This window comes from Harpia harpyja, chromosome 10, assembly GCF_026419915.1.
Source record: "Harpia harpyja isolate bHarHar1 chromosome 10, bHarHar1 primary haplotype, whole genome shotgun sequence".
In the NCBI taxonomy this organism is placed as follows: Eukaryota; Metazoa; Chordata; class Aves; order Accipitriformes; family Accipitridae; genus Harpia; species Harpia harpyja.
Genome location: NC_068949.1, coordinates 24,356,583 through 24,380,961, shown reverse-complemented (window position 1 = coordinate 24,380,961; position 24,379 = coordinate 24,356,583). Strand labels below are relative to the sequence as shown.

General features: G+C 46.4%; 1 protein-coding gene across 6 annotated transcripts in view; it reads left to right on the top strand.

Moving 5' to 3' along the window:
- The window catches only part of PAX2 (paired box 2), an 85,510-nt gene that overhangs the window by 31,243 nt on the left and 29,888 nt on the right, over positions 1-24,379 (top strand). For all 6 annotated transcript variants that reach the window (XM_052798626.1, XM_052798621.1, XM_052798625.1 and 3 more), the window contains exons 4-5: positions 3,090-3,175; positions 5,263-5,382. In XM_052798626.1, the coding sequence (XP_052654586.1) occupies positions 3,090-3,175; positions 5,263-5,382 (206 nt within the window). The remainder of the gene's footprint in view (positions 1-3,089; positions 3,176-5,262; positions 5,383-24,379) is intronic.

Below are 24,379 nucleotides of genomic sequence, written 5' to 3'. Positions count from 1 at the left end.
GACCAGGTCAGCTCTGTTCATCTTTCATCTGCTGTTTCATTAGGTGGTCTCATGTAGGACAGACTCACTTGAAGCCTCTTAAAGCAGCAGCCGTGATGCCTAGGTATCCTGCTGTTTATCACTGTCCCTAAAGGAATAGACCCGGGGGATGCACTGCCGTATTCTGTACTGAGCGTCAGGGTCCTGAAATTTCTCCTCTTTCCTTAAAACTCCAGAGTTTGGTTGTGACTGTAGGGAAAAGGAGCACTGCTGGGGAGAGCCTCTTCATGACCTGCCTCTTCTTTTAGCCATAGGAAATACCTTCTACCGAAGACCTCATTAGATTCACTGTGCATTTGATGCCAAAAATTATTTGACCCAAGCCACTGGAGGTTGCACAACCAGAACTGCTCCCCTTTGCTCACTGTTTCCAGATACTTTCTCTTGACATAAAACCAGTTTCAGTCTTAGGAGGGGAATGTTTTTGAACAGAGCCTTTCACCCCTGGGTCACTAGCTGAAATCTGGCCCTGGTTGGTAGTGACTGAAAATCATTACCAGCTGATGGCTACTTGGTGAAATGAGCTGGTGAGTCTCATTCCAGTTCCTAATGGACACATCTCAGTAAACACAGGCACAACTGGCACTACCTGGCATTCTCAGCCAAGAGACCATGAACTGAACTGAACGGGGAAGGAGATTGACCCTTCTTCTTCATCCCCTGCCTGGGTTTTTGAAGCATTATGGACAGGCATTTTATATCACCATCATTTCACAGGCTGTTTTTACTCTAAATGGCTTTTTGAAACTTTGCAATTTTCATGCAGCATCATTCAGCACAGCCTGATTGGCCATCTCAGTATAATTAGGCTCATCTTATGGTTCTCCTCAGTAGAAGCTCAGCTGTCTGATGCCACCTCCCAGTACCAATGGTGAATCTGATGTCATCTCAGTATGAATGGAACCATCTGATATCACCTCAGTGCTAACAGGACGTTTTATAATATGTCATCTAAGGCTGCAGGGGAAATCTTCTAATCCATTCACTGCTACACTACAATAGAACATAACACAGTATAATGTGTAGGTTAACTTAGACACCCTCAGGCAGATTTTGGATAGACGGATGGATGGATGGATGGATAGATACATTTATACAAAGTATACATACATTATATCACTCTATTGATTTTTAAAAAGTTCCAGGTCTGCCTGGCTATAATGAGATTTTTGAACTTTGTGTTGCGATCAATGAGGGGAATATTATTGGCCTGGAGAATTGATATACCCGCTCTCTGTGGCTTGTTCTGCTCCTGGACTGCCCCTGCCCCCAAGGTGTACGATTCCATCAGACACTTAACCTCTTTTACAGTGTCATCAGGCTAAAAGGAATCTAATAGTGACACGGGACTTGTGCTCAGCACTCTGGCACTATTGCTTTCCTGTCACAAATAATTTATAGCTTTCTATTTCCATCCCTCTGCCTGCACCCCATCCCCTCTTTCTGTTTCTCTGGGCTGGGGGAAATCAATAAACTCACACAACCAGAGTGGCACTTCAGGGGGTTTTAGGGGGAATGTGAGAGAAGAGAAAAGAAAAGAAAAAAACAGAAAAGAAGAAAAAAGTTCTATTATTTGCCCTAGCACAGGCTTCTCAGATCAGCTCCTCAGCTAGTGCAAATCATCATGACCTCAGAATATGGCCCCGAGGCCCTCATACACCTTCTGTATAGGTCCTCAGCAGCTATAGATTAGGGCCCCTGGTACCACTGACCTATATGGGGTGAGGATCTGGATCTCCATCCCCAGCTAGAACCTTGACATTCCCTGTCTCCAGCTACGTCCCAGGCAGCTTCTGCCACTCCAGCTACTGCCCAGCTTCATCATGTGTGTACTGGAGATTCCTAACATGCTGAGGTGATATGCTCTGAAATACCTTTCTTTTCCCAAGAAGGTTTCAGTCTCAGGAATTGTGCTTTTTCAAAAATGCCCTCTCATCATCTCTGCCTATCTCCATCCATGCCATACTGCCCACTAGCCACACATTTGCTCTTTGAAGTTTTGCCAAGTTATTCTTTAGAACGAATCTTTAAGGGAAGGTCTCAGGTGGGCAGGGAGAATGTGTTATTTGCTTTCACTTTCTGGAGAGATTTTTGGGGAGAAGTTAAAGCTGATATGCAGGGCTGAGAGTTCCAGAAACTTAGGCTGAAGGTCATCTGCAGCCTTCACCCTAATTGGACAGGCTCGTTTTAATCTCAGAAAGGAATTCCTTGGTGAGACAGTTGTTCTGAGTCACAGATACCCAGCATCTGCCAGTAGGCAGGGACCTTGCCAGTCAAGTACAAGGTGCTAGTGATTTTCTTTCACCACTGACCTCAGCTGGATTTAAACCAGTGACCTAGAGGTGAAAGATTTCATGTAACAAGAAACGGAGCAGTGACAATTACAGTTCAGTTTATTTTCATTCTGAGCAGCATTATGAGCTTTGTGGCATTCACTGAGACATCTTTTTGAGTTCCCATGCTATGTTCATTCACCACCTGATAAACACCAGTTTTTGCCGTCTTTGCTGGAGCTTCTTTTTCCTGGTGATCTGTATCCCATCACCACTTTCCTACAGATGCCTTCTGCTCCCACCTTCTCATTTATGAAGGACAAGGGCTTTGGGCAAGCCTTCCATCAGTTCAAAGCATTCAGTTCTATGCCAGAAAGGTATTTTTTAGGTACACAACAAAATTAAATCTACACCATTTGTAAATCCAGCAGTGGCTCTATTAGCTGGAAAGACTGCCTTGTGATCGTGCTGGCAGATCAGATCATAAATGATAATGATGTTGCTAACACACAGGAGATCCTAGCTCGTTCACTGAGCACCACAGTTATGCATTGAATACCCAAGTTTGGGGAAAAGATGACAGAGCAGAGCAAGGACAATTCTCTGGGAACTAGACCGTTAAAGCAGTAGAATCAGGACCACAAGAAGGCAAATGAAGCCACTCTGCTGCACTCAGAGCTCAGATGAGGCCTTCAGGTTCTGATAGCTGGGATCGTGGCTATGCAAAGGCACAGAGAAGTTGCAGTTGAGTTCTCAACATGTTTTGCTCTTTTACAGGATCATCAGAACCAAAGTTCAGCAACCTTTTCACCCAACACCAGACGGGAGCGGGACAGGTGTGACTGCACCAGGACATACTATCGGTAAGAAGACTGGCATGAGGGGTGGTTACAGGACAAGTGGAAATGAGGATGGAGCTTAGCTGAGGGAACAAAGTCTGACAAGCAGATGCTAAGCAGAGCAAAAGGGAGGAGGGTGTGGGGGGAAAGAAGCCTCAATGGAAATTAGAGGTTTCTGTACTTCGTTTCCCTTGTTGCATTGCAGAGAAGGGAGTCATGGCAGAGAAACCAGCCCAAGGTAGGGGTTTGCCCAAAGTGATTCTGCCTTAACATCCATTTCACATTCACACACTCTCCTTCACCTCCCTAGAGAGAAGTATTTACTGCTATCCTGTCTAACCACCTGTCTTCACCTTTTGACTCCTTCTTACTCTGACTCTCTTTTCCCCTCTCTCTCCCAATTTCTCTTCTCTCCCTTTGCTGGAACTGGTCCATTTCTTAGAGCTAGTAATACACAGACATGGGTAAGATATTCCTGATGCCTCACAACTGAGTTCTTCATTGTTCTGGCTCTGCAGTCAGGTATCCCATGGGTGTATTTCACTGAGAAAATGCATTTCCTGCTGGGGGAGATGGGTTTATCGAGGTGAGAAGAAGATGGAGGCTATAATAAAGTGACCAAATGTCTCCTAGTCTGTTGTGTTTAAAGGTGCTGTGCTAGATGTGCGGTGAGGTACTTTTCACTCTCTGGGCTGGATGGTGCATACGTCTGCTGTTGCTAGCATAGCTTTATCCAGTAACAGTTCAGAGCAGGAAAAAACATGCAGTATTCTGGGATACTGTGAAATACAGTGGCTTATTCATGGCCTAAGACACTGTCTTAGATACTGTTGGTTACTGAGAATCAGCTGCTATACAAGGATTTACTGGAAAGTGTTGGTCTACATGGGACAGAGCTGGCAGATAGAATCCTGTACACGGACTGTGTTCAGGAGCACAGTAGAATTAATGGGACAGTATGGAAGAGCATTTCTGGATGCCCTTTTAATCTGGACTTGCTCACTGGACTGGGAATCACTGACCACAACAGATGCAGTTGGCAGATACTACTACTTCTTGGAAAAGTAGTGCAATGTCTAGGGAATGCATTGGCTGAGCTGGGATAGTGATTGTGAGTGCTGCTACTGGAGTCTCATTGCTCTGGGATGTACTGGGAAGTGTGGGTCTACATCAGGTAGTGTTGACAGGTTCTGCTCCATCCTGGAAGGCTCGTATTGGAGGTATTGATTTCTTTGGGTCAGTGCTTTATGAGCTGAATGGTGGGTAGTGGCCTATAAGAGAACTGGGATATTCTCCCTGTTACTGGGACAAGCTAGGACATAACGGGCATGCCTAGAGCTGCATAGCTCTACTTGTTCTATACTCTAAAGCCCTGATTGTCATGAAGTGATCATATCTAATCTGGATGACTTGTCATTTCTGATATATTGGAAACTCATGAGCACTCTTGGACAGCCCTCAGTGGCAAGAGGAGTCTCTGCCTGTTGACATTGGTCAGTGCAAAAGGAAGACACTAGATTTTTATTAATCTGGGTTGGCATATGTATTGCCAACTCACCATTTGTTCTAGCAGGGAACTGAATTTATTGGCCCAACGCTGAAGTGCTTCTAACCTGTGCTAAGAAGGTAATTTTTCAATGAGTGTTTTGGGTGGACACATAAGAGGCTGGTCTGGCTAAGACAGAACATGCACTCCTGGTGGAAAAATGCTGAGAAGAAAAGATCTGGCAAAATACGGATGGACTAGGAAGTCACTAGAGGATGAGGCCTATGCAGCATTGCACTCAGTTACCATGGCATGCACTGGGAAGCCTGCTCTGAAGTGGGATGTAACAACAAGGTTTAGCTTCTTGATGGAATACACTTGCTTGTTATTAATGGCCCTGTACTGAAAGGCTGTGGAGCTACAGTATAGGAATGGACTGGCAAAGCTGGGATGCAGCAACTTTAGCAGTAGAGCAAGTATGAGTCCTTCAGTATGAGGGACTGGGAGTCTGCTTAGTGCCCAGGCTTTCATATGAGACTGGTGGCATGCGTAGCTTTCAGTTGGGGGATCCCTGAGTGCTGTGCTGCTCTCCTCATGGCCCTTTTTCCCTTTTCCTTTTGTCCAGTGCCCAGCACAGCATCCCCTCCCGTCTCCAGTGCCTCCAATGATCCAGTGGGCTCTTACTCCATTAACGGGATCCTGGGGATTCCTCGGTCGAATGGCGAGAAGAGGAAACGTGATGAAGGTAGGGGGAGGGGAGAAGCTCATCCTCCCTTTTATATTCTTTGTCCCCATGTACAGGCTCCAATTTCAGGCCAAGGTTTGCAGCTGCTCCAGGGGCTAGATCAGTTTTAGCAACAGAGACCAGTTCCCCACCACTGCCCTGCTGGCTTGGAATGCTCTTCTTCCGAGGCCCTTTCATGACAGGCTGCGTCTCCAGACATCTGTTCGGCAGGCAGAGAGCCGTCTCCATTGCTGGAGCTGATCCCAAGTTCATTCACTGCTGGAAACGGCTGGAACTGAACTCCCCAGGTGCCAGCAGGTGCCCGGACTTTGAACTGTGGGTAAACATGGTTTCCCCGACTTGCTTGTTTTCAAACAAAATGCCATCTCGGAGAAGCACCAGCAATGTGGGAGTTATCTTTCATTCCCCTTGCAAACAAGTTCCTGCCCTGTGACATGCCATGAGCTACATTAGCTGGCGATCGTAAGGGTCCAGTTTTCAATGGGTAGCATCTACCGCAGCAGAACTGCCATGCTTGCAACAGTCTGAAAGCAGAATAGGAGGTCTTCTGAATACTGTGGCCCTAAGGTTGTGTCCTGGGTTGGGCTGGGCTTAAACCGTGACAGGTTGTTATTTAAGCCTTTTGCTAGGGCTCTAAGGAATTAGGATTAAGCTATCTCCGTTTCCTTCCTACCTGCTGGGAAGGACTCAGGGCAAAGTGAATCCTGAAATGAGCCAAAAGCTGGAGCTCCGGTCTAGATAGACTGAGTCAGGAGGGGTGGGTAAGGTCTTGGTGCTCTTATGGTGGCTTTGTAAACATTTTGTCTTAAATCTTGCTCTTTTAATTTGATACGTTCAAAAATTGAGTGCCAGGAAGTGAACTTTTTCTAAGACTAGTGCCTGACCAGTTTGTTCAGTTCAGCCCTGCCTTCAGTATGTTGTTTTCCACTGGTGCCTGTTGCATGGGGGGACCTCTTAGCAGTACAGGTGGCTCAGTGTGCTGCATGTGCTGTAAGCCCAAGGCTGTGCGGTGCAAGAGAACATGAGGGTTCTCTGTGATACGTGGAGAGAAGAGAAAGCTCTCTTGAGAGAAATGCTGCCTTTTGGGGTTTTGCTAGTAATTTTCACAGCATTGGTTCTGGTGAAGTTCACATCTGTAAGTTTTTGATCCAAATAAACACAATAATCCCAAGAAAAAAAGGCTGTCATCGTGATGCCTTTCTCCCTAATACAAAGTAGAACTAGAGGCAAGGACCCAGTCCAGCTCCTATTAAAGCAAATGGGAACATTTTTGCTGATGTCATTGGAAATTGGATCAGGCCCCAGAGGAAGATCCATTTCCCAGCTAGATGGCAGTAGGGCCCAGCTAAGAGAAAAGTGTAGCAATGGAAGGGCTGAGTCAATGCCTCAAAAGTCAAAAAATATCAGGAATAAGAGACTGCAAACATTGCAAACCCCTCCAGCATATCCCATCATTACATACACAGGAAATAGTGACATTTCAAACTGAGTTACAAGTTTCTCTAATGGTTGTGTAAATCTCTTAGCAGTTAATTTGGGGTTTTTGTGAACGCCTGTTCTCATACAGTCCAGCGTGGTGATCACCAGCTCTCAACATGGTGCCTCCATATCTCATTTTGAAATGAAACAGTTCAGTCTGGCTTTAGTGGCTATTCTTTCCAAATACCTGGAAAGGTCATCCCACTTTAGATGCAGCCACACAGTCAATTCCAGCCTCAGAACCTGAGCTTTTTTTGAGCAGTACAATTAAACACAGAAACAACCGAGCAGCCATCTAAGACTGACACTTCACAATGATATATTGACAGTAAGAACAACTCTCTCTGTCTGTCGTTAATTCATCCCAGATTTGATTTATGAAGGGCAAGCAACACTGTGCAACTCCCTGCTGTTGGCTGAGAGTGCACATATCCCACTACGAATCAAAAAGGTACCAGACAATCCTGGAGACATTGCTTGTCTAGCTCTCAGAGTTTTAGGTGGCAGTTACATGACACAGCTGCAACTGCCTTAGAGAACAGCCTTCATCCTGCCATCCCAGATATCTGCTGCAGGGAGATGTCACGCTCCTGTCCCAGAGAAACCTCACATGGGACCCCCTCCCAGCTGCTGAACACCCCTAGCCAAGAGTTGAGTTATCTGGGCTCACACTGGCCTTAAGAAATGCTGAAAGACATCATCACTTTGCAGGGTTGGGTCCTAAGGCTAGAAGAGTCCAAGGGGAGGTTTTGCACAGCTAGTGACCCGCACTCACTCCTGGGCAATCTCCCCTGTAGCTCTGAGGGCTCTGATTGTTCCTTGCTGAGATGTGGATTAGGAAAGCCTGGCAAGAAATCCAGCGCAGGTATTTCTTTCATGCTCATGCTGGATACATACACCTTCTCAGTATTTCCCAGAGCTTCTGAGCACTGTTTTGTTGCAGATTCTTAATTGCAGGGTTTATTCTCGTGTTGAAAAGCCCTTATGAGCTTCCAATGCACATCTGCTTTCCAAGCATTTTGGGGGTGGCTCATCCCTAAAGGAGGCAGAAGCAGCAGCACTGCTCTTTCTTTCTTTCCGCTCTGTTGGACCAGCTCTGCTGCAAGGATTCCTCTGTGACGAATGCAGTTCAGCAGAAAGGGGGGAAGTACTAAGCTGCTCCTGAATCCCTGGTTCTGAAAACCTTGTTAGCAACCTCTCTGATGGCTGGGGGGAGCAGGGTGGGAGAAAGACAGAGGAGCCTCTATCTGAGCACACCCCCTCCCCCAGGTCCTCCTTGCTGCAGCTGGTGCCTACATTAGACAGTAGCACAGATGATTAAGAAGAGGAGAGATAATTATGTGTCAAGATGATGTAGCAGAACTCCTGAGTTGGACAGAAGGAGCCAGACGGATGCATGGGGTGGGCTCAGCGATGGACGCTGACAGCCAGGTGTGTCCCTCACAGGGAGTTAGAGAGGAGAGGGGAAATCCCAACCTACCAAATGCACTGGTTGCAACTGCAAGGGTGGCCTGGGAAGACTATGGCATTGAGAGAGAGCTAGCAGGGAGGTAGCTCTGAGTGTCTACTAGTCACAACAAGGACCTGTCAGATCACAAGTCTTTCCTCAAAACTCAGTGTGTCTTCCTCAGGTGAGTGCCTAGGAAGGATGGTCAGGATTTCCCCTGTTAAGACTATATATTCCTTTTGTTTCAGTTTTTGACCAGTGATTGTAAACCCTCTGACTTCTGTGACAGATTAGACAAAGTGGAGAGTTGGTCTCCTACAATTTTTTAAATAATTTGGCTAAAAAATTTCACCACCACTTGCATAGCACAGTGTGTGCCATTTCTTGCAGTCTACAGGCACTGCCAACGTTGCTGTAATTTTCCTCTGACCTTCCCCACCACTTACACCCACCATCTTCCAGAGGCAGAAGTGGCCCTGCAGCATGTAATGACTTTCCCAAGACCACTGGAGGGTCTTGCAGTATCAAGCTGCAGCTGGAAACAGGAATTCCTGGCTCTTCACGATCCTAATGTTGTACTATGCTGTGATGGCAGGCCAAGCTCAGCAGGGTCATTGTCAGAGTGAGGATGGCAATAGAAGTCCAGAAGGATAAAGGGGAAAATAATATGCAAATATTTATGTTGTTCCATAACCCCCTGATTGATAGCTTAAAGGATGAGAATTGGAGTGACCCAGAAGGACTAAAAAAATTATTATTATCACTCATACTGTAGTCTTGAGCACTGTATAAGGAGAAAGAGAGAGAGATGGGGAGAAAGGGAAGGACAGATAGATAGATGGATGGATAGATGGATAGACAGATAATATGAAAACAATATTTCAAACTGTTCCCTGCATACCACAGCATCTCTGGCTGGGTGAAGCTTTTGGGATCTTTACAACCACTCTTATTAGAGATAGCTCTTTCTCTCCGTAGCAGGCCACAGACTTCCTCTATAGACCCAAATTCTCATTTGGGATTTGTCTTCCAGTGAGGCTGGTGCTGTAACATTCGCAGCATTATTAATCTTGGTCCCTGACAATATCTGTAGTATTTGACAGCATTACTGGCAATAATATCTGCAGTGCCGACAATGGCAGAGATAATATTCCCCGGTATTATCGGCATTAGCAGGGATCATATCTGCAGCCTGTTATTGGCGGGAGCAGACGTAATGTGTCCAGTATTATTAGTATCAGTAGTAATAAAACCCACAGGCTTGTTAGCGTGATCAGTGCTAATATCAGCGGTAGGTTTGTGGGAGAGGAGGGGATGGAGTGATTGCTACTGTAAATGGCAATAATACTTGGGCTGTTTGTAGTAAAGGAATCCCCAGCAGAGATGGGGGAGCAAACCTGAGAAGGCGGAAGTTCCTCCTTTCCTTTCTCCACCTGTCATTTTGATGATTAGAGTGATGTACATTGAAGTAAGCGATGCAGGGCTGTGTCAGTGCAGGGGGACAGTAAAGGGTCACCATTTCGGCAGGTCTGGTGGTGTTTTCCAAAGAGTGTTAGCAGTATCAGTGCAGGTGGTTCACCATACTCTTCAAAATGGGGTTGAGCTGTGCAGAGCAGGGTGCTGCCTACTAGCAGTAGGAGCATTTGCACTGTCCTGTAGCTGCGGGTTGGGCAGCGTCACTGTGCTTCTCTTTGGTGCTGCACGCATAATTTTCTGACTGTTACTACCATGACACCCTCTACTAAGAAGCCTTGCTTTTGTTACAGGTGGTTTTCTCTTCCCTCACTCCAAATGGGAGGACTCTGACTGCAGGGCAGGGTTTTGACAGTGTTCAGCCTGGGGATTTTCCTACCTGGCCATAATCTCATTTTCCTACTGGGAAAATAGAAATGCCTCCTTCAGGTGGAGTGTGAGGCAGGGAGATCTGCAACAGTCCCAGTCCTGAAAGTTGTTTTTTTAGATACTGCCCCAGGACATAGACTGTCTTGAAGAAAATTTTGAACTCAATTGTTTAAGTGGAAAGTAGCACAGAGAGGAGAGATGTGTAATGTGTTTAAGAAGGTCTGAGTTTTTGAGGAGATACACAGCAGCTGAGTATGCCACTGCAAGTATGATCCCATTTGCGTTGTTCAGAGTAGCAATGACAATATCATTTGGGAAACGTATTTGTGACATTTCAGGTGACTTTGTGTCATTGTCAGTGGCATCAATATGTGTTTGCAGGTAGAGTGGCTGTGGGTATCATGTTGTTGTAACTGTATCACTATAGGTTGGGGGTTTATGACACTAATGATGAGATTAACTGTATCACTGCTTGCTATACTGCCCCATTACACTCAAGACCGTTACACTCTTCACAGAGGCAGCTATGGATTGTCTCTGGTGGTATGTCTGCATCATTGCATGCAGTAAGGTTGTTTCACTGTGGTAATTGTTGGTACACTGGTGCAGGCTGTACTGTACTGTCATTGCAATTCATATACTTGTTACTGCAGCTGCTGTAATGTGTTGACTGACAACAGACTGGTCATGAGAGTGAAGTCAATACGGCTATGTCACTGCAGCACTGCGTTGAGAATTGTGTGTTTGCACGAAGTATGACCATATTGTTCCACAGCATACTGGAGTTGTTTCAGGACATAAAGCGTGCTTATGCCGTCATCTGCAGTATGATGATGCTTTACCAGTGCTGTAGTTGTACTAGTGCAGAGAGGTCTAGCCCTTAACTGTCCTGTAGGGAAATACATTCACTTTCCTATGCTGCGTGCATATGTTTGCAAAGAGAATAAGTGAGTCATTCTACTTGACTGTATCATGGCACCTGATGTGTGTTCATCTCTGGGCGTATTAGGTGTATTTCTGTTCTCCCAAACCTGTTGTGCCATTGAAGACAACAGAGTGTGTTTGGACCCCTGCGGGTGACACAACAGCACTACTGTCTGTGGTGTGGCTGCATTGTTTCATGCTGTGATTTCTCATCACCACAGCTGATGTGTTTGCGTTATTCTGTATGGTTGCTTTATTGCAGGTCAGCAATAGTCTTAATGACACTGGAGACACATGCAGTTACATTGCCTCAGGTGCTAACCCCATGTTCCAACCATCCCACACAGTTGTGGGGCGTGCACCCAGCAGTTTATGGTTGTGCACATGGAGTGAGCAGTTTCTGGGGTGTTTCACACTCTCACAGTGTCTTCCTCCTACTTTCCCTGGGACTGTGTTGTTTCACGCAGTGTGGCTGAGTTTCTAGTGGCTGTCAGCTTGCAGTGGTGGTGTATCACTGCAAACAGCAGTGGTCACAGGGGATGTCCAGGCTCATTGTGTCTATACACACAAGTGGAGGTAACACTCCCTTCCATTCTAGATGAAAATGTAAATTGAAGAGGGAGTTTCATCTCAGCAGCCACCCACTTCTTCCTCCTGAGGGTCTCTGGCTTGTGAGACTCCTAGGAGGACATAAGAAAGGCACCTGCTACTCATCCTGCACCTCTCTAAATAAACTGCAGGAGGGTAGTCAGAAAAGGGAGAGTATGTGTGGAAAAAGAGAGGAGGGGGAAACTGGATAAAGGAGAGGACAATGAATAAGGAGCACAGCACTGTCAGAAATGTGGGCTGTTGCACCACGAGTCTGGAGGTCAGTCTGTAAGCAAGAGAAACGGTGTATATGTGTGTGTGTGTGTCTGCACACACCCTGGGAGTTTGGGGGGTATGCGTTGCTCAGGAGGACTTCAGGTAAGGGAGAGTTAACAGCTTACATCACAGAAAGCAGTTTGGACAGAATGCTCTGCTTCTAAAGCTTATAGTGCTGCTTAGTTTGGCAGGGTTTGGTACTATCTGAAGACAAGCTGGTCTGGCTTCAGCTGTATTTGTGTGCGTCTCTGCTTGTGTATTTGTGTCTCTAGGAATGCACGCCTGTTTGTTTTCTGTATTTCTGTGTTAGGATCACTGGTGTTTGCTTATCTGTGCTTATGTACTGGGGTGAGTGGCAGGTTGGACCCATATTTTTGTGCATGCCTATAGAGACCTGGAAAATGTTTATGTTAAGCTGTGTATAATATTGCCTAGTAGGAGAATGCATACTGTGGATCATATGGATGTCTGGGCATGTATGGCTCAGTATTAGTGCTATGTATTTCTATGAATGCCAGGTATTTGTATTCACATTTTGAGCATATATGTGAATGTTGTATATTTGTATGTATATTCTGTGTGTATGTGTTGTTACATACTTGGAGTATCACTGTATCTTTGTGGTTGCTGGATATGAATATGTAGCCTATTAGTGCTGTGCACCTCTGTATATAGTTTGTACAGATGTGTATTTGCATTGGGGTTATATATTTGTGTGTTTGTTGTATATATATATATATATTGGTTGTTCTTGCCTGTGTGAAGGTTGTTTATTTATGTAAATAGTTTGTATTTGTTTACATGATTTAATTTTGTATATGTGAATTTAAGGAAATTACTTTGAGTTCCAGGTTTTCGTTTAGTTAGTGTATGTATATTTTTGTAAGTTATTTGTTTATTCAGAAATTACATTTAATTGACTTGCACCTGCATTACTACCTCCTTGTCTCCCAGTTTGCATTCTTATGTCTTTAAATGTTATTGGCTATGTTTTGTGAGTCTTACTTATGCATAGAGCTTTTCTTTAAGTTCATTTGTATGAGTGCCGTGAATGTGTGCTTATCTGACTGTTTATTTATGGGTATTTAGTTTGTGGTTAGATCTTCTCCTTCCACTTTTTGACTCATTGCTGGCAGGGGTTGTTGCAGCTAGTGTGTCAGCAGGAGTCAGGCAGCTACAACTCCTCCCAGCATCTCTGCCAGCTCCGCGTGTCCACCTGTGCAGAGGCTGCTCCCTAGCTTTGCTGGTGCCTGTGTCTCTCTGGATCTTCTTGCTCACTCTAGATGAGTTGTACACAGGGTCTGTCTGCATTCAGGGAGGTGACTGTTATGTTTTTTTATGGACATAAAGAGTACGGGAGTCAGAGGGAGCATGGTGCCTGGATCCATGAGGATCCCAGGTTAATGCACAGTGGATGACAGAATAAACTGCAAAAGAGATCAGGAATAGCTGGCAGTGTGCAGGCAAATGGTATTTTAGAGGGTTATCGGTGACTGGTATAACAGTGGATCAGGGTGCCATGACAGTGGGAGATAGGGATGACACTGTTTTGGGGTCAAGTGACATGGTGATGCGAAATAAGGGCAATGCTGCTATGGAATGAAGGTGACATGGACCTAAGGCACAACAGGGATCAAGGTGACAGGCTGATGCCCCAGGCTGCTCTATCAGAACAGGGAGGGCTGGGAAACCTCTATCAAGAATCAGCTGAATAAGGCAAAGGAGAACAGGAGGAACAGGGTGAAGAAGATAGGAGGCAAATCAATGGACCTGTACTGTGGCTGTAGGAGCCAGGTCACTGGCAGTGTGGGACATGCAGTGTCTCCACGAGAAGATCAGTTGCATCCTGGTGTGAAGGGCTGGGGAAGTCTGTTAGCAGTGGCTGTTTGCATCACAGTGATGGAGAGCAGGGATAACACGGTGATGACATCAGGTGATGGACATATCCTGTGACGGTAGCCATGGACCACAGGGACTGTGTGGGCAGGGGCATTATTCCCAGTTGCTGGAAAAACAAAGAATCTAACGGGCAGTAAAACAAAAACAAAGGAGACTTGGAAGCACCTGACAGCCCTAATTCATCACAGCCCAAGATTTTTTTTTCCCCCTCATGTTCCCATTATATTTGTTTGTAAAAGTGGAAATCAATTTTGAAGGTAATTTTCTGGAAAGAATGGAAGGGAGGTGGGAGGGCCGGATAAGGCAGAGATGGCAAGAGGAAAAAAAAATTTAGGCCAGGCACAGCCCAGGGGCAGCTCTTGGCAAGGTGAAAGAAAATTGCATATTCAATCTCCATCCATGAATCTCCCTTGCTGCTGCCCGCCTCCTGCTCGAAAACAATGAAGGCTTTCTCCCCTACGCTGCACAACGCCTGAGTATCAGCGCTCACTTTAACTTCAGGGTCATTAATTCACCTGATTATTGCAGGAGAGGAGAGGGTTGCAGAGGCATCCGTTCTAAAGAGCCCTCCCTTAGCTCATCCTTTGATTAGTTTGGGGTGGGGGGAGTTGAGATAACGTGTTGTCTTGGACTCAGTTTAAAATGGGAAGGGTTGAAGAGGGGGTGGAAGGAGGTAGAGGTGGAAAGGGAAAGATGTGGCCCGGCTTGTTGTGGAAGGGAGGGTCGGGAAGCAGTCATTCTTGCATCCCTCTGCTGTGGTGTTATTGCAAATTAAAAGTAGCATGTTCCACTCTGTAGCTATCTTTCAGAGAGGGGAGGGGCATGGGTATATGTCGGCATGGGGTTGGGGGGGGGGATCTTATCATTGCTTCTTCAGCAGCCCAGCATAGTGTCACCCTGTGAGGTGACATTTGAATTTACAATTCCGCTGAGAAAAGCCATTAATTCACAAATTAACATTTCTCCCTCTCTCTCTCTCTCTCTCTCTCTCTCTTCTCCTCTCTCTCTCTCTCTCTCACATGGATGTGCAAGCAATTGAAAAGACAAAGGAAATAGCCTTAAGGAAGAGACTTTACTGCTACTCTGTCTGTGCAGAGATTGCTACTACTGCTTCTAGATAGATAAACCAATTACCTGAGCTGCACTGTTCATGGCAGCCTGCTATTACCTCCTTTTGTAGAGCTGACTCCATTGCTGGATTACACTGTGTGTATCTCATTAATGTAAACCAGCACGATACTGGGCACTGTCCCTGACCCTTCCTGCCAGAGCCCATTGCTCTGCAGCGGAAGAGGGAACTGGGAGAGGAGTCAAGAGCAGAGGTGATAGCAGGCACAACATGCTTCCTAATGCATAGGGACCAGGCCACACAGAGAACCTGCTTAGAATACCTGCACTGAGCTTAGAGGAGATGAGGGCTTCCCTTTTACAGAGGAGATCGCATGACGTTAACCCTGATCTCTTCCATGTCTTGGTGAGCACCGAGAGTGCTGTGCAAGAGGCCTCATGTATGGGTACCAGGTATGGGCAGCCCCTTGCAGCTCCATTCTCAGCATTAGCCTGAGTTTCCTTCAGGTGTAGAAGTGTGCATGGTAGGCAGATGCAAAGGTGTGAGTATGAAAGCTATGTATATGGAGCTATAGGCAGATGTAGCCGAGTGCACCCAAGAGCTAACTGACAGAAGTATACGACAAACCTCAGAATAAGAAGCAAAAATAAGCACTCTATGGACTGAGAGGGCCAGATTTCTCTGTAGTGCAACTCCACTGAAAGCCAGCCAGTGATGCCTGTGGAGACTCTTTTGTCAAAGCGAACACTGGACGCTACTTCCACACAGGCCCCAGTCCTCTTCTGATTCCCATTGTTGCTCTCCCGTGCCACGCTCTTTCTCACATGCTCACTTCTGCTATCACTGCTGCTGTGGATGATTGGACAGCATGTGTACAGTATACACACACACACACACACGTAGGCACTCAGCTGCACGCTGGTGCCACCCCAGGCACATGTCTGTGACATTAGCAGCCTGCCTGTGCATACTCACACCCCTGCAGACACAGCTTCTCCCCACCTGCTCTGGTGAGGTCCCTTTCAGTGGCTCCAAGCTTGCCTGCTGGGGTGCACACTGGCAGGCTGCTTTCTGAGCACCTTCTGGTGCCCTTTGCAGACAACCTTGCAGGAACACACCTGGCTACCCCTGCCCTTTAGCCTGGTCACACAGCTACATGTGTTTGGGGAGAAAATGTCCTATCAGTGTGGTTGACATACATCAGTCTTTGCTCAGTAAGCATTCTACCTATATAGCATTGGACAGAAATCTTCACCAACAGGTTTTTCACCCCATAAGGGTTTGATAGGCCCTGTTCAAGCCATTGTCTTAACTTTATGAAAGGCAGAAGCTTGCAGGGGGCAGTTCTCTAAGTAAAAGGAAAACAGATCAGAACTGCTGTTTCTGGAAGCCTGGTCTCCACATGCTCAGCGCATGGAGTATGTGCCTTTCTTCAGCATTGTTTTGGCTCCTTAAATCTTCCTAAAAACTTACCCTCTTTAACAAGAGCATCTGCCTCTGACATTCCCTGTGCCCCACACCGTGCGCAGCACATGGCTGGGGAGCAGCATCCTGCAGCCGGCGCTGGAAGACGGATCATGATCAGCGGAGGAATCGGCAGGCAGTGCCAGTAATTCAAACCATCCTGACCGTTCAGTGAACCCGAACCTGCTGACCTTGACAGCACTAGACAGCAGCGGCCTCAGGAATCCCAACCTTTAGAGAGGCGTCAGCAGAGGACGGCTCCTGCTCTCTCCCTTTCTCTCTCTCTCTCTCTCTTTTTCTGATCACATCCCAGCAGCCAAGGGGGCCAACAGTCAATCCCCAGTGTACCAATTAGCTCCTAATTTGGCTATCTCCACACTCCCAAGTCTACGTCAATGTAATGTTAAGCATTGCTTGCTGTTCATAGATGTAAATCATTTCTATAGAGGGGTGTCTTCTTGTGCTAAAGGAAAACACTAAGCACCTTGTTCTCAGTCAGGGCCAGAGAGAAACCCCTCCTCCTCCCAAAATGGGGGCTGCTGCTGTTTGGAAGGAAAGCAGGAGCTCTTTTCTTCCCTAAGTGATAGCATCAGATCCTCCAGCCTTGTTTTACTGGATCCGAGGGGAAAGCAACAAGATCTCACCAAGTGATTAGCCCATGAGAATCCTGGCTGGATAGATGAGGGGCAGGGAGGTGACTCGAGTGGAGAGGAGAGAGAGGGAAAAACCAGTGTGCTTAATTTTGCCACAAGAACTTGTATTACAGAAAAACGCAGTTTGTGAACATTTTAAGACCCTCTTGGGGAGTACTGAAAAAAACCTGAAACTGAAAGCTTCCTCCAGCTACCTCTGTGGCAGTGAAGCAAGACCTGAAACAAACAGCATTTTGTGTTGGCCTGCAGAGGCTAGGCTAAGCTCTAAGACCTTGCATATGGAGGACAACTCTGTTAACAGTAGATGGCTGGAAAGAAGCAGTTACAGATATCTATCTATTGAGACATTGCAGACATGTCTGTCTGTCTGTCTTCCATCTGTCTCAACCCATAATTCTTTGAAGGTGATTTTTCCATGCATTAATCAGGTAAAATGAAGGCCACTTTGAACAGGTGTCAAATGCAATTCATGCCCATTTTAAGGCCCTTTAAAATGCCAGAGTTTTGTCAAGGGGCCTAAAAATAATGCGTAGGTCCACATTTCTGCTTTGCTTTTCCTTTATCCATCCAAGCATCCTACTGCTTAACATCCCATCAGGTTGAAGGTACAAAGTCCTCTTCCCACACAGGTCAACAGCAACAGGGAAACACACAGGAGCACAGTGCCAGAAGAGGAGCTAGGTCATGGGTATCACTGTTTCCATTTGGATGTGGAGTAGGTCAGGATTTCTTTCTCTCACTGGCTCTGCCTTTTTTGGGAGCTCAGAGGTGTTATTCTGCTTTTAAGCTAGGGGATCTGCATCAAATGGGTTTGTAGGCGTCTGATTAAACCTTAATGAGGTGGTTATTGTGTATGAAATGTCCGTTAAGTCTTGAGTGCCTTCTAGTCCTCTCTTAGATGCTTTAAAAAAGGCTGTTATAAAGGACAGGTACACTTCCACGTGCTTGGTTTCCCAAAGGAGCTGTTGTTTTTTTGCTTTGGCTTTTGGCATCTAGTGTGGGAAGAGGTAGGCCTTAAAAAGAAGAGTTGACCTTGCAAGCAGATCAGAACTATCCTAGACCTTGGGACAACTTTACTAAATCCCAGCAAATTAAAAAAATACCCCACTAGCTAATCCTCAAACGTACTTATGGCTCTTCTATGCACAGCCCTCTCTTGTTTGTGAAACTGATTGCTACCCATGACTGGGCCCCCTCTTGTTTGGGGACTACCTCTTACAATTTGGAACGTATCTCCGACATACATCTTATAGAGGTCATATCAGTATAGGTTCCTTCATATACCAATAAGGGCTTTTACATGAGCTCATGCAGAAAGATTCCAAATTACTCTACTAATGATTTACAGTTATTATACAAATGAGCATTCAAAAAAAAGAGTTTGCATGGTGACAGTCCAAGCAGATTGCTGCATATCGCAAGCCTGTAGCTCTTTCATTGCATGGCGTTTTGCAATTACCTATCCTGTATCATACATTGTTTATTAACCTTCCCATTCTTAAGATCTCATTTACTACTGAAACGTGGCTGACTCTTGGGTGGACCATGGCAGATGTTGAACAATACAGAGCATCAACAGTGAAATTTTGCTGTGCCATGTCCAAATGAAACCACAGGAGAATTAAGATATGCTGTGGGTAATCACTCAGGCTGGATTTTGTTCAGGACAGCCAGGTTAATGTCTGCACTCTTGCAAAAAATGCCATGGGAATTTTAATGACTCTGAGTGATTGGAGCCTTTGTTTTATGGCACGTCAAAAATGGCAGCTCTAAAAACACTCTGCTTGAGCACTGGTTTAGTGCTGACTCAGAAGAGCTTCCAATAACATGATTCACTAGCATCTGGCTCAGGGGCAGGCACAGCCTTCTTCGACTTGTGAGGTTAAGGTAAAAGTGTGTATGAGGGGAAAATAAGGTGGAATGAAAGGGAGGGAAAGTCTAGAGCAAGGGAAACGGAAGGAAAGGAGGTGTTAAGAGGCATGTTAGTGGGGGACCAAGCCAATGGAAGGCAGCAGGCTAAAGAGGAATTCATATTTTCTAGACTGTGCATTAGAGGTGTCCATGGCCTGATCCAGATCTGCTGAGCCCTAGTGCTGGTGGCCTCTCGGGTGCAAGTGCGCTCCACTGGAATCTCGGGGATCTCCCAGAAACTGGGAGATGGGACTGGATGGGGACAGCACAGCTCTGTGCTCCCTCCCTTGTCTCCGGTGGTCCTGATAGCAGTGTTGATTTGCATGTCAGGCAAAGCACTGCTTGAGAAAAAAAAAAACCCTCCGAGTGTGGCGGTGTCAGCGCTCGCTGTTGTTCGACAGTGTAAAATTAAATTAATAAAGCCCCCAACACAGGAAAACATAACAGGAAATTAATGGCCTTTACTGTCGCTCTGATGCAGTCATTTGCAACCCTGCTTTCCGCACCAAAGACTTCATAAATGCAAGCAGTTTCTCTAAACAAGCATAGTTAGGGCTGCATGCAATGTAATTTTTTGCTTTTCTTCTGTCCTTTGGAGCTAACAAAAGCCAGTCTTTTTTATGTGCTCACCAAAAGGGATGCTGCCAAGAAGTAGCTCCCCAACAAATGGGCTTAGGAAGATGAGAGGAGGAAGTTAAGTCATGCCAAAGATGCTAAGAACATCTTCTGCCCTGGCAGAGGGAACAGCATAGCTCCTGGTGTCCCGCTTTCCTGCGGCAGCAGCTCTCCCTCAGGGCTTTGCACTAAAGGCAGTGTTGTGGAGACCACAACAGCATAAATCAGGATAACCCTTCTGATAACTTTCAGGTTGTGTAAATCAGTATAACCACTGAATGCAAGAGACTTACAGATTTACACTAACTAGAGGATCTGGCCCCCTGCACGATAGTGCTGCTTGCTGCTTCACCAGCATAAACAAAGCGAGTGTACTGGGTCTTGGAGGCAGCTGCATTTCTATCTGGATAACAGTCAAGCCTAATAGTGCTAGTAAGAGATGTTGGACCCACACTCTGTCCCTCATTACAATGGTATAAATCCCCAGTGCCTCTTCTGAGGTAAGGGAATTGTTGTGGATTTGCAACAACCTGACTGAGAGCAGAATACGTCCACTCACCTCCAGCATACCCAAAGGTCACAAAGCTGCAGTGACTGCTTGCGCAGAAGCCACCAGCGTTGACTACCCAGGCTAACACGCCTCATCTGCACATGGTGTACACACATCTGAGGCAGCTGCTTGCAGCCTAACACCTGGAAAGGCCCTTACTGGTGTATTCAGTAGGGCCGGATGTGCTGATTATTACTATCTAACGCACAAACCTAAGTCTGTACAGGCTTAGTTTCCCAGATACTCTGGGCCAAATTTGCCATCATACACTTAGATGCTGTAGTAAATACATATGATTTTCATATCCATACACATACTCACTGCCTTAAATGCACATTTGCATGCTCCCATGATAATCCAAGACAGATCTGAGTACACACTTCATTACACATTTGCACACACAATTCATTTCATTTACATTCTCATTGAGCATTGCCATTTTGCTCATGTAGGCCCTGCATTAAAGCTGCACTGCCCATCCCTGCTCCATCTGAGGTACTCTCTCGTACACATCCCCTGCGTTAAAAGCACTGCAGCCCCCCAGCTGTCAGGCACTGGCTCACATCTCACTCTTCCTCAGTCAGGCACGCTCACTTCCCTGCATAAGCAGCCTTCCTTGCTCACCGATTCCTCTTCTGAGCTATACCCTCATTTCAAAACATAAAATCCCTTTGTTTCTCAGCCTTTCTTCTCTGAGCCTGAGCATGTAAGTAACAAATACACACAGTTTATGTGTCGCTGACACACTTAAATTACAGAGACACGTGGACCAGCACAGTGTCATCAATTTGCATACTCAGATTCAGGCTTGTGGATTCCCTTGAGGCAAATGTACACAGGAATGTGAACAACTGCAGCGTTCACAAAGGTTGATACACTTCCTTGAGGTGATATTCATCCAGCACTCATGTCCCACTATCCCTATTTCTGCAGCGTACTGTACATAACCTGAACTTGTACCAGTGTAGATCCCTGATAACATTCCTTCTCTATGCACTGCTGAACCTTGCCAGGCCCTTCCATGCTCTGTCGTCTCTATCGTGCACTCACTTGGATCCTTTCCATCTGAATCTGAGGTTCATCTTTCTCCCCACCAGTTCAGTTATCACAGTCAAAGCCCTGACAATTCTTGCAACACTACTACGTGCTGAAATACAGAACTGACCCGTCTAGAAATGCCGCCTTCTTTCATGCAGCCCCAAAGGCTGCAAAAACTCTTCTGGAAGGAAATGTAAGCCAAATTTTACAGCCTTCCTTTTCCGACCCCTACTGAGTAAGGCAAGAAAGTTACAGAGGTGAAAAGATTGCCAGATTAGAGCTGCCAGTCTTTGCCCTTGTCCCTGCTGTGGTGAGTACAGTATTAGTTTAATAATCATTGAGGATGCAAACGGAGTCTCTAGCCAGACTGGATCAGCTTGTGCAGACCAGGACACCAGTACCAGACACTTGTGACCATGTGAAAATGTGTGATCCGCTCCCTCAGCCGAGGTCTTTGTCCTTGATCTCTCCCTTGGTTGGGGGTGAGCTCAGACACGGATGCAGGAGGTCTGCTGTTCTCAGCAGGAGCTCGATGCCAGGGCTTGAAGACCAGGTTTGATAGCGCTGGGCTCCTTCCTGGACCTGCGCCGAATGCAGCGTGAGGGTCTGCGCAGGGCTGGCTGCTGTGAATGACAAGCACTGGCTATCGATCGCGTTCTGAACTCGGCCCAGCCGATAGAAGGTAATTAATGACTCCATTTGCCTCAGTACCGAGGAGAACAATTGAGTTTGAAACTGCAACAACTGGCAGTGCGGGGAAAGGCCCCCTGGGACGTCCAGGAAGGCTGCCTGACAGGCCTGGGCTGTGCAGGGACATGGGAACACATCAGAGGGGGGGAAAAAGAGAAGGGAAATCGGATAAAGGGAAAGAGCAGTCTTAACACAAAGGGTGACTTGGGAAAGGGCAGCACACATAGCCACGAGTGCCCGGAGAGTGGGACAGGGCTGCTCTGGGTTAAGCACCCGGGTGGGGATGGTGACAAAAGCAGGCTGCAGGAGAGGACAGAGTCGCCTTGCTGGCGCAGAGGGATGGCATTTCAGCAGCCGGCTCAGCACCGCTGCGTTAGACAGATGCGTTTCCCTCGGAGGCTTTGACAATTAGATGGGTTCTGCTGTGTCACCTGGCTGGCAGTTCTCATGCCAGTCACATTCGCTTTTATTATGACTGCGATTTTTATTGGTAGTGCTGCAAGGCCCCAGCTGAGATCAGGGCCCCACAAGGCAGCAGGGAGACACGTCATGGGGGTGGTAATAGCCCCTGCCCCAAAAGAGAACAGTATCTCCATGTTTGTGTGCCAGCTGCACGGCTTCTCATGACGTTCCTACATGTTTCTGTGCCACAAAGGTCTTCCTATGCCAGCAATACTTCTGAATTATTTTTTGAGATGGCCCCCTCCCACACTGAGCAAGGGTGCTCTCTGTCACCTGTAGCCAGGGAAGTAACTGTATTACGTTGCTTTGTGCTACTTGTACATGATGGTGTCTTTGTGGCTTCCAGACCTGGGAACGTCTCTGTTTTGGAGCTATTTAATGGGCATATTCCCTGTGTCAGATGTAGTTAAGGTTGTTCCTGTGTCGTCTGGCACAGCGTTTCCTTGTTATCTGTCAGGATACTTCTGTGACACCCGTGGAGCATTTCTGTGTCTTGTGTCGAAGGTTTACGCTGAACACTGGCTGTGCATGCTCCCTCGGCAGCCCCTCGGGAGGAGAGATGTTTCCTGTCACATGTGCAAGGCCGGTCCTGATCACGCTGACAGCAACTGTGTGCTCTTGTGAGGGACACAGTGACCGAGGCCATGGTTCACCTCTCAAGCTGTTCATTAAGAGCCTTCTGATTTAAGAGGGAGGTGTCCCTGTGTCACAGTACCACAGAGTTTCCCTCACCAGTAAAAAGGGAACTGGGAAAGGTGATGATGCTTCCTGATGGTACAGCTAGCGCAGCTACCTAGGTGGCATCCCCAGACTCATCCTGCAGCTGAAGCCTTGCTCCACTACAGCACCTATTCCAAAAGCTGCTTTCTTGGCAAATCCCCATCCCTTAAGCTTTTACTCCTAGCACTGTTTTTCATCAGTTGAAGTGACTGGTGCCCACCACAGTGCCATTCCTCATGGGATCTGCTAGTCTTTCCCAACGCAAATTTTCCCCATGACCCCTCCCTTCACTTTCACACGCAGCCCTCTGATAGACCCTGTCTCTTCCCCAAAGTCCTCTCTGCTCCTTACTGCCACCTTTGCTTATATCCATGCAAGTTGTCAGCTCCCATACTTCAGGTATTACGATATTTGAGGCTTCTCCTGATAGTCCAGCTCACAGAGTCATATGTTTAGATGAGAATTGCAACTTTGATCTAAATCCAGATATAAGTGTCTGTCCCTTGCAGTTTCAGGGAAAAAATGAAAACGCTTCCTCTATAGGTTTTGACACTAGAAAACAAACACAGGGGATTTACGATCCTTTGGTTTTGAAGAAAATATAATGGTCCGTGACTGTGAATGTCTCAGTGTTAGTAACACAAGACATATAAATCTGTCTTTCAGGATCACCTCTGTGAAACTTTTCTCCGCTTTATAAGTAAAATCCATATGCACAGCTCATATTACTGCTCTGTGAAGTTTGGGATTTGTGTGCCCTACCATTATGAAGTCCAATAGTACTGCAAGCTGTTTAGACAAGGTCTACCTCGAGGTAGCCTACAGGCCTCTGTCAAAAGTTTCTTATCTTTTGTAGATTTTAAAGCCTAGGCCATGGCAGAGTGCCCCTCCTGCCCCGTATACGGAATTCCCACCTAAACTAAAGCATTGCCTTTCTCCTTACAACTCTTCCACCTCTCCCTATCTATTTGCTTGCTTTGATCATTCTGATTCCTTATCTAACCCTGCTCTTTCCCCTTCTCCTCCCTTCATCCTTTTCTTTCATTTCCCACTGACTATACGCCGTCCTTTCTTATTAGCTGGTCCCGAGTTTCCCAAATACACATACGCACTTAGGTGCATGAACACACACACACACACGCACACGCACACGCTGACACAAATAAATAAATAAATAAAAAGGTCAGTGAGCAGAGCAGCAATAACCCCTAAAACAGTACTATCAGAGGGACATGATTGATCAATTGAATTCCATAGCGACTGAAAAATGTGGGATTAAGCAGTGTATTATACGCACAATGAGTTGAGGCATGATGTTCATTTCAAGTTCATTTCGCCAGCCCTCTGCCACCAGATCAGGCAATCAATAG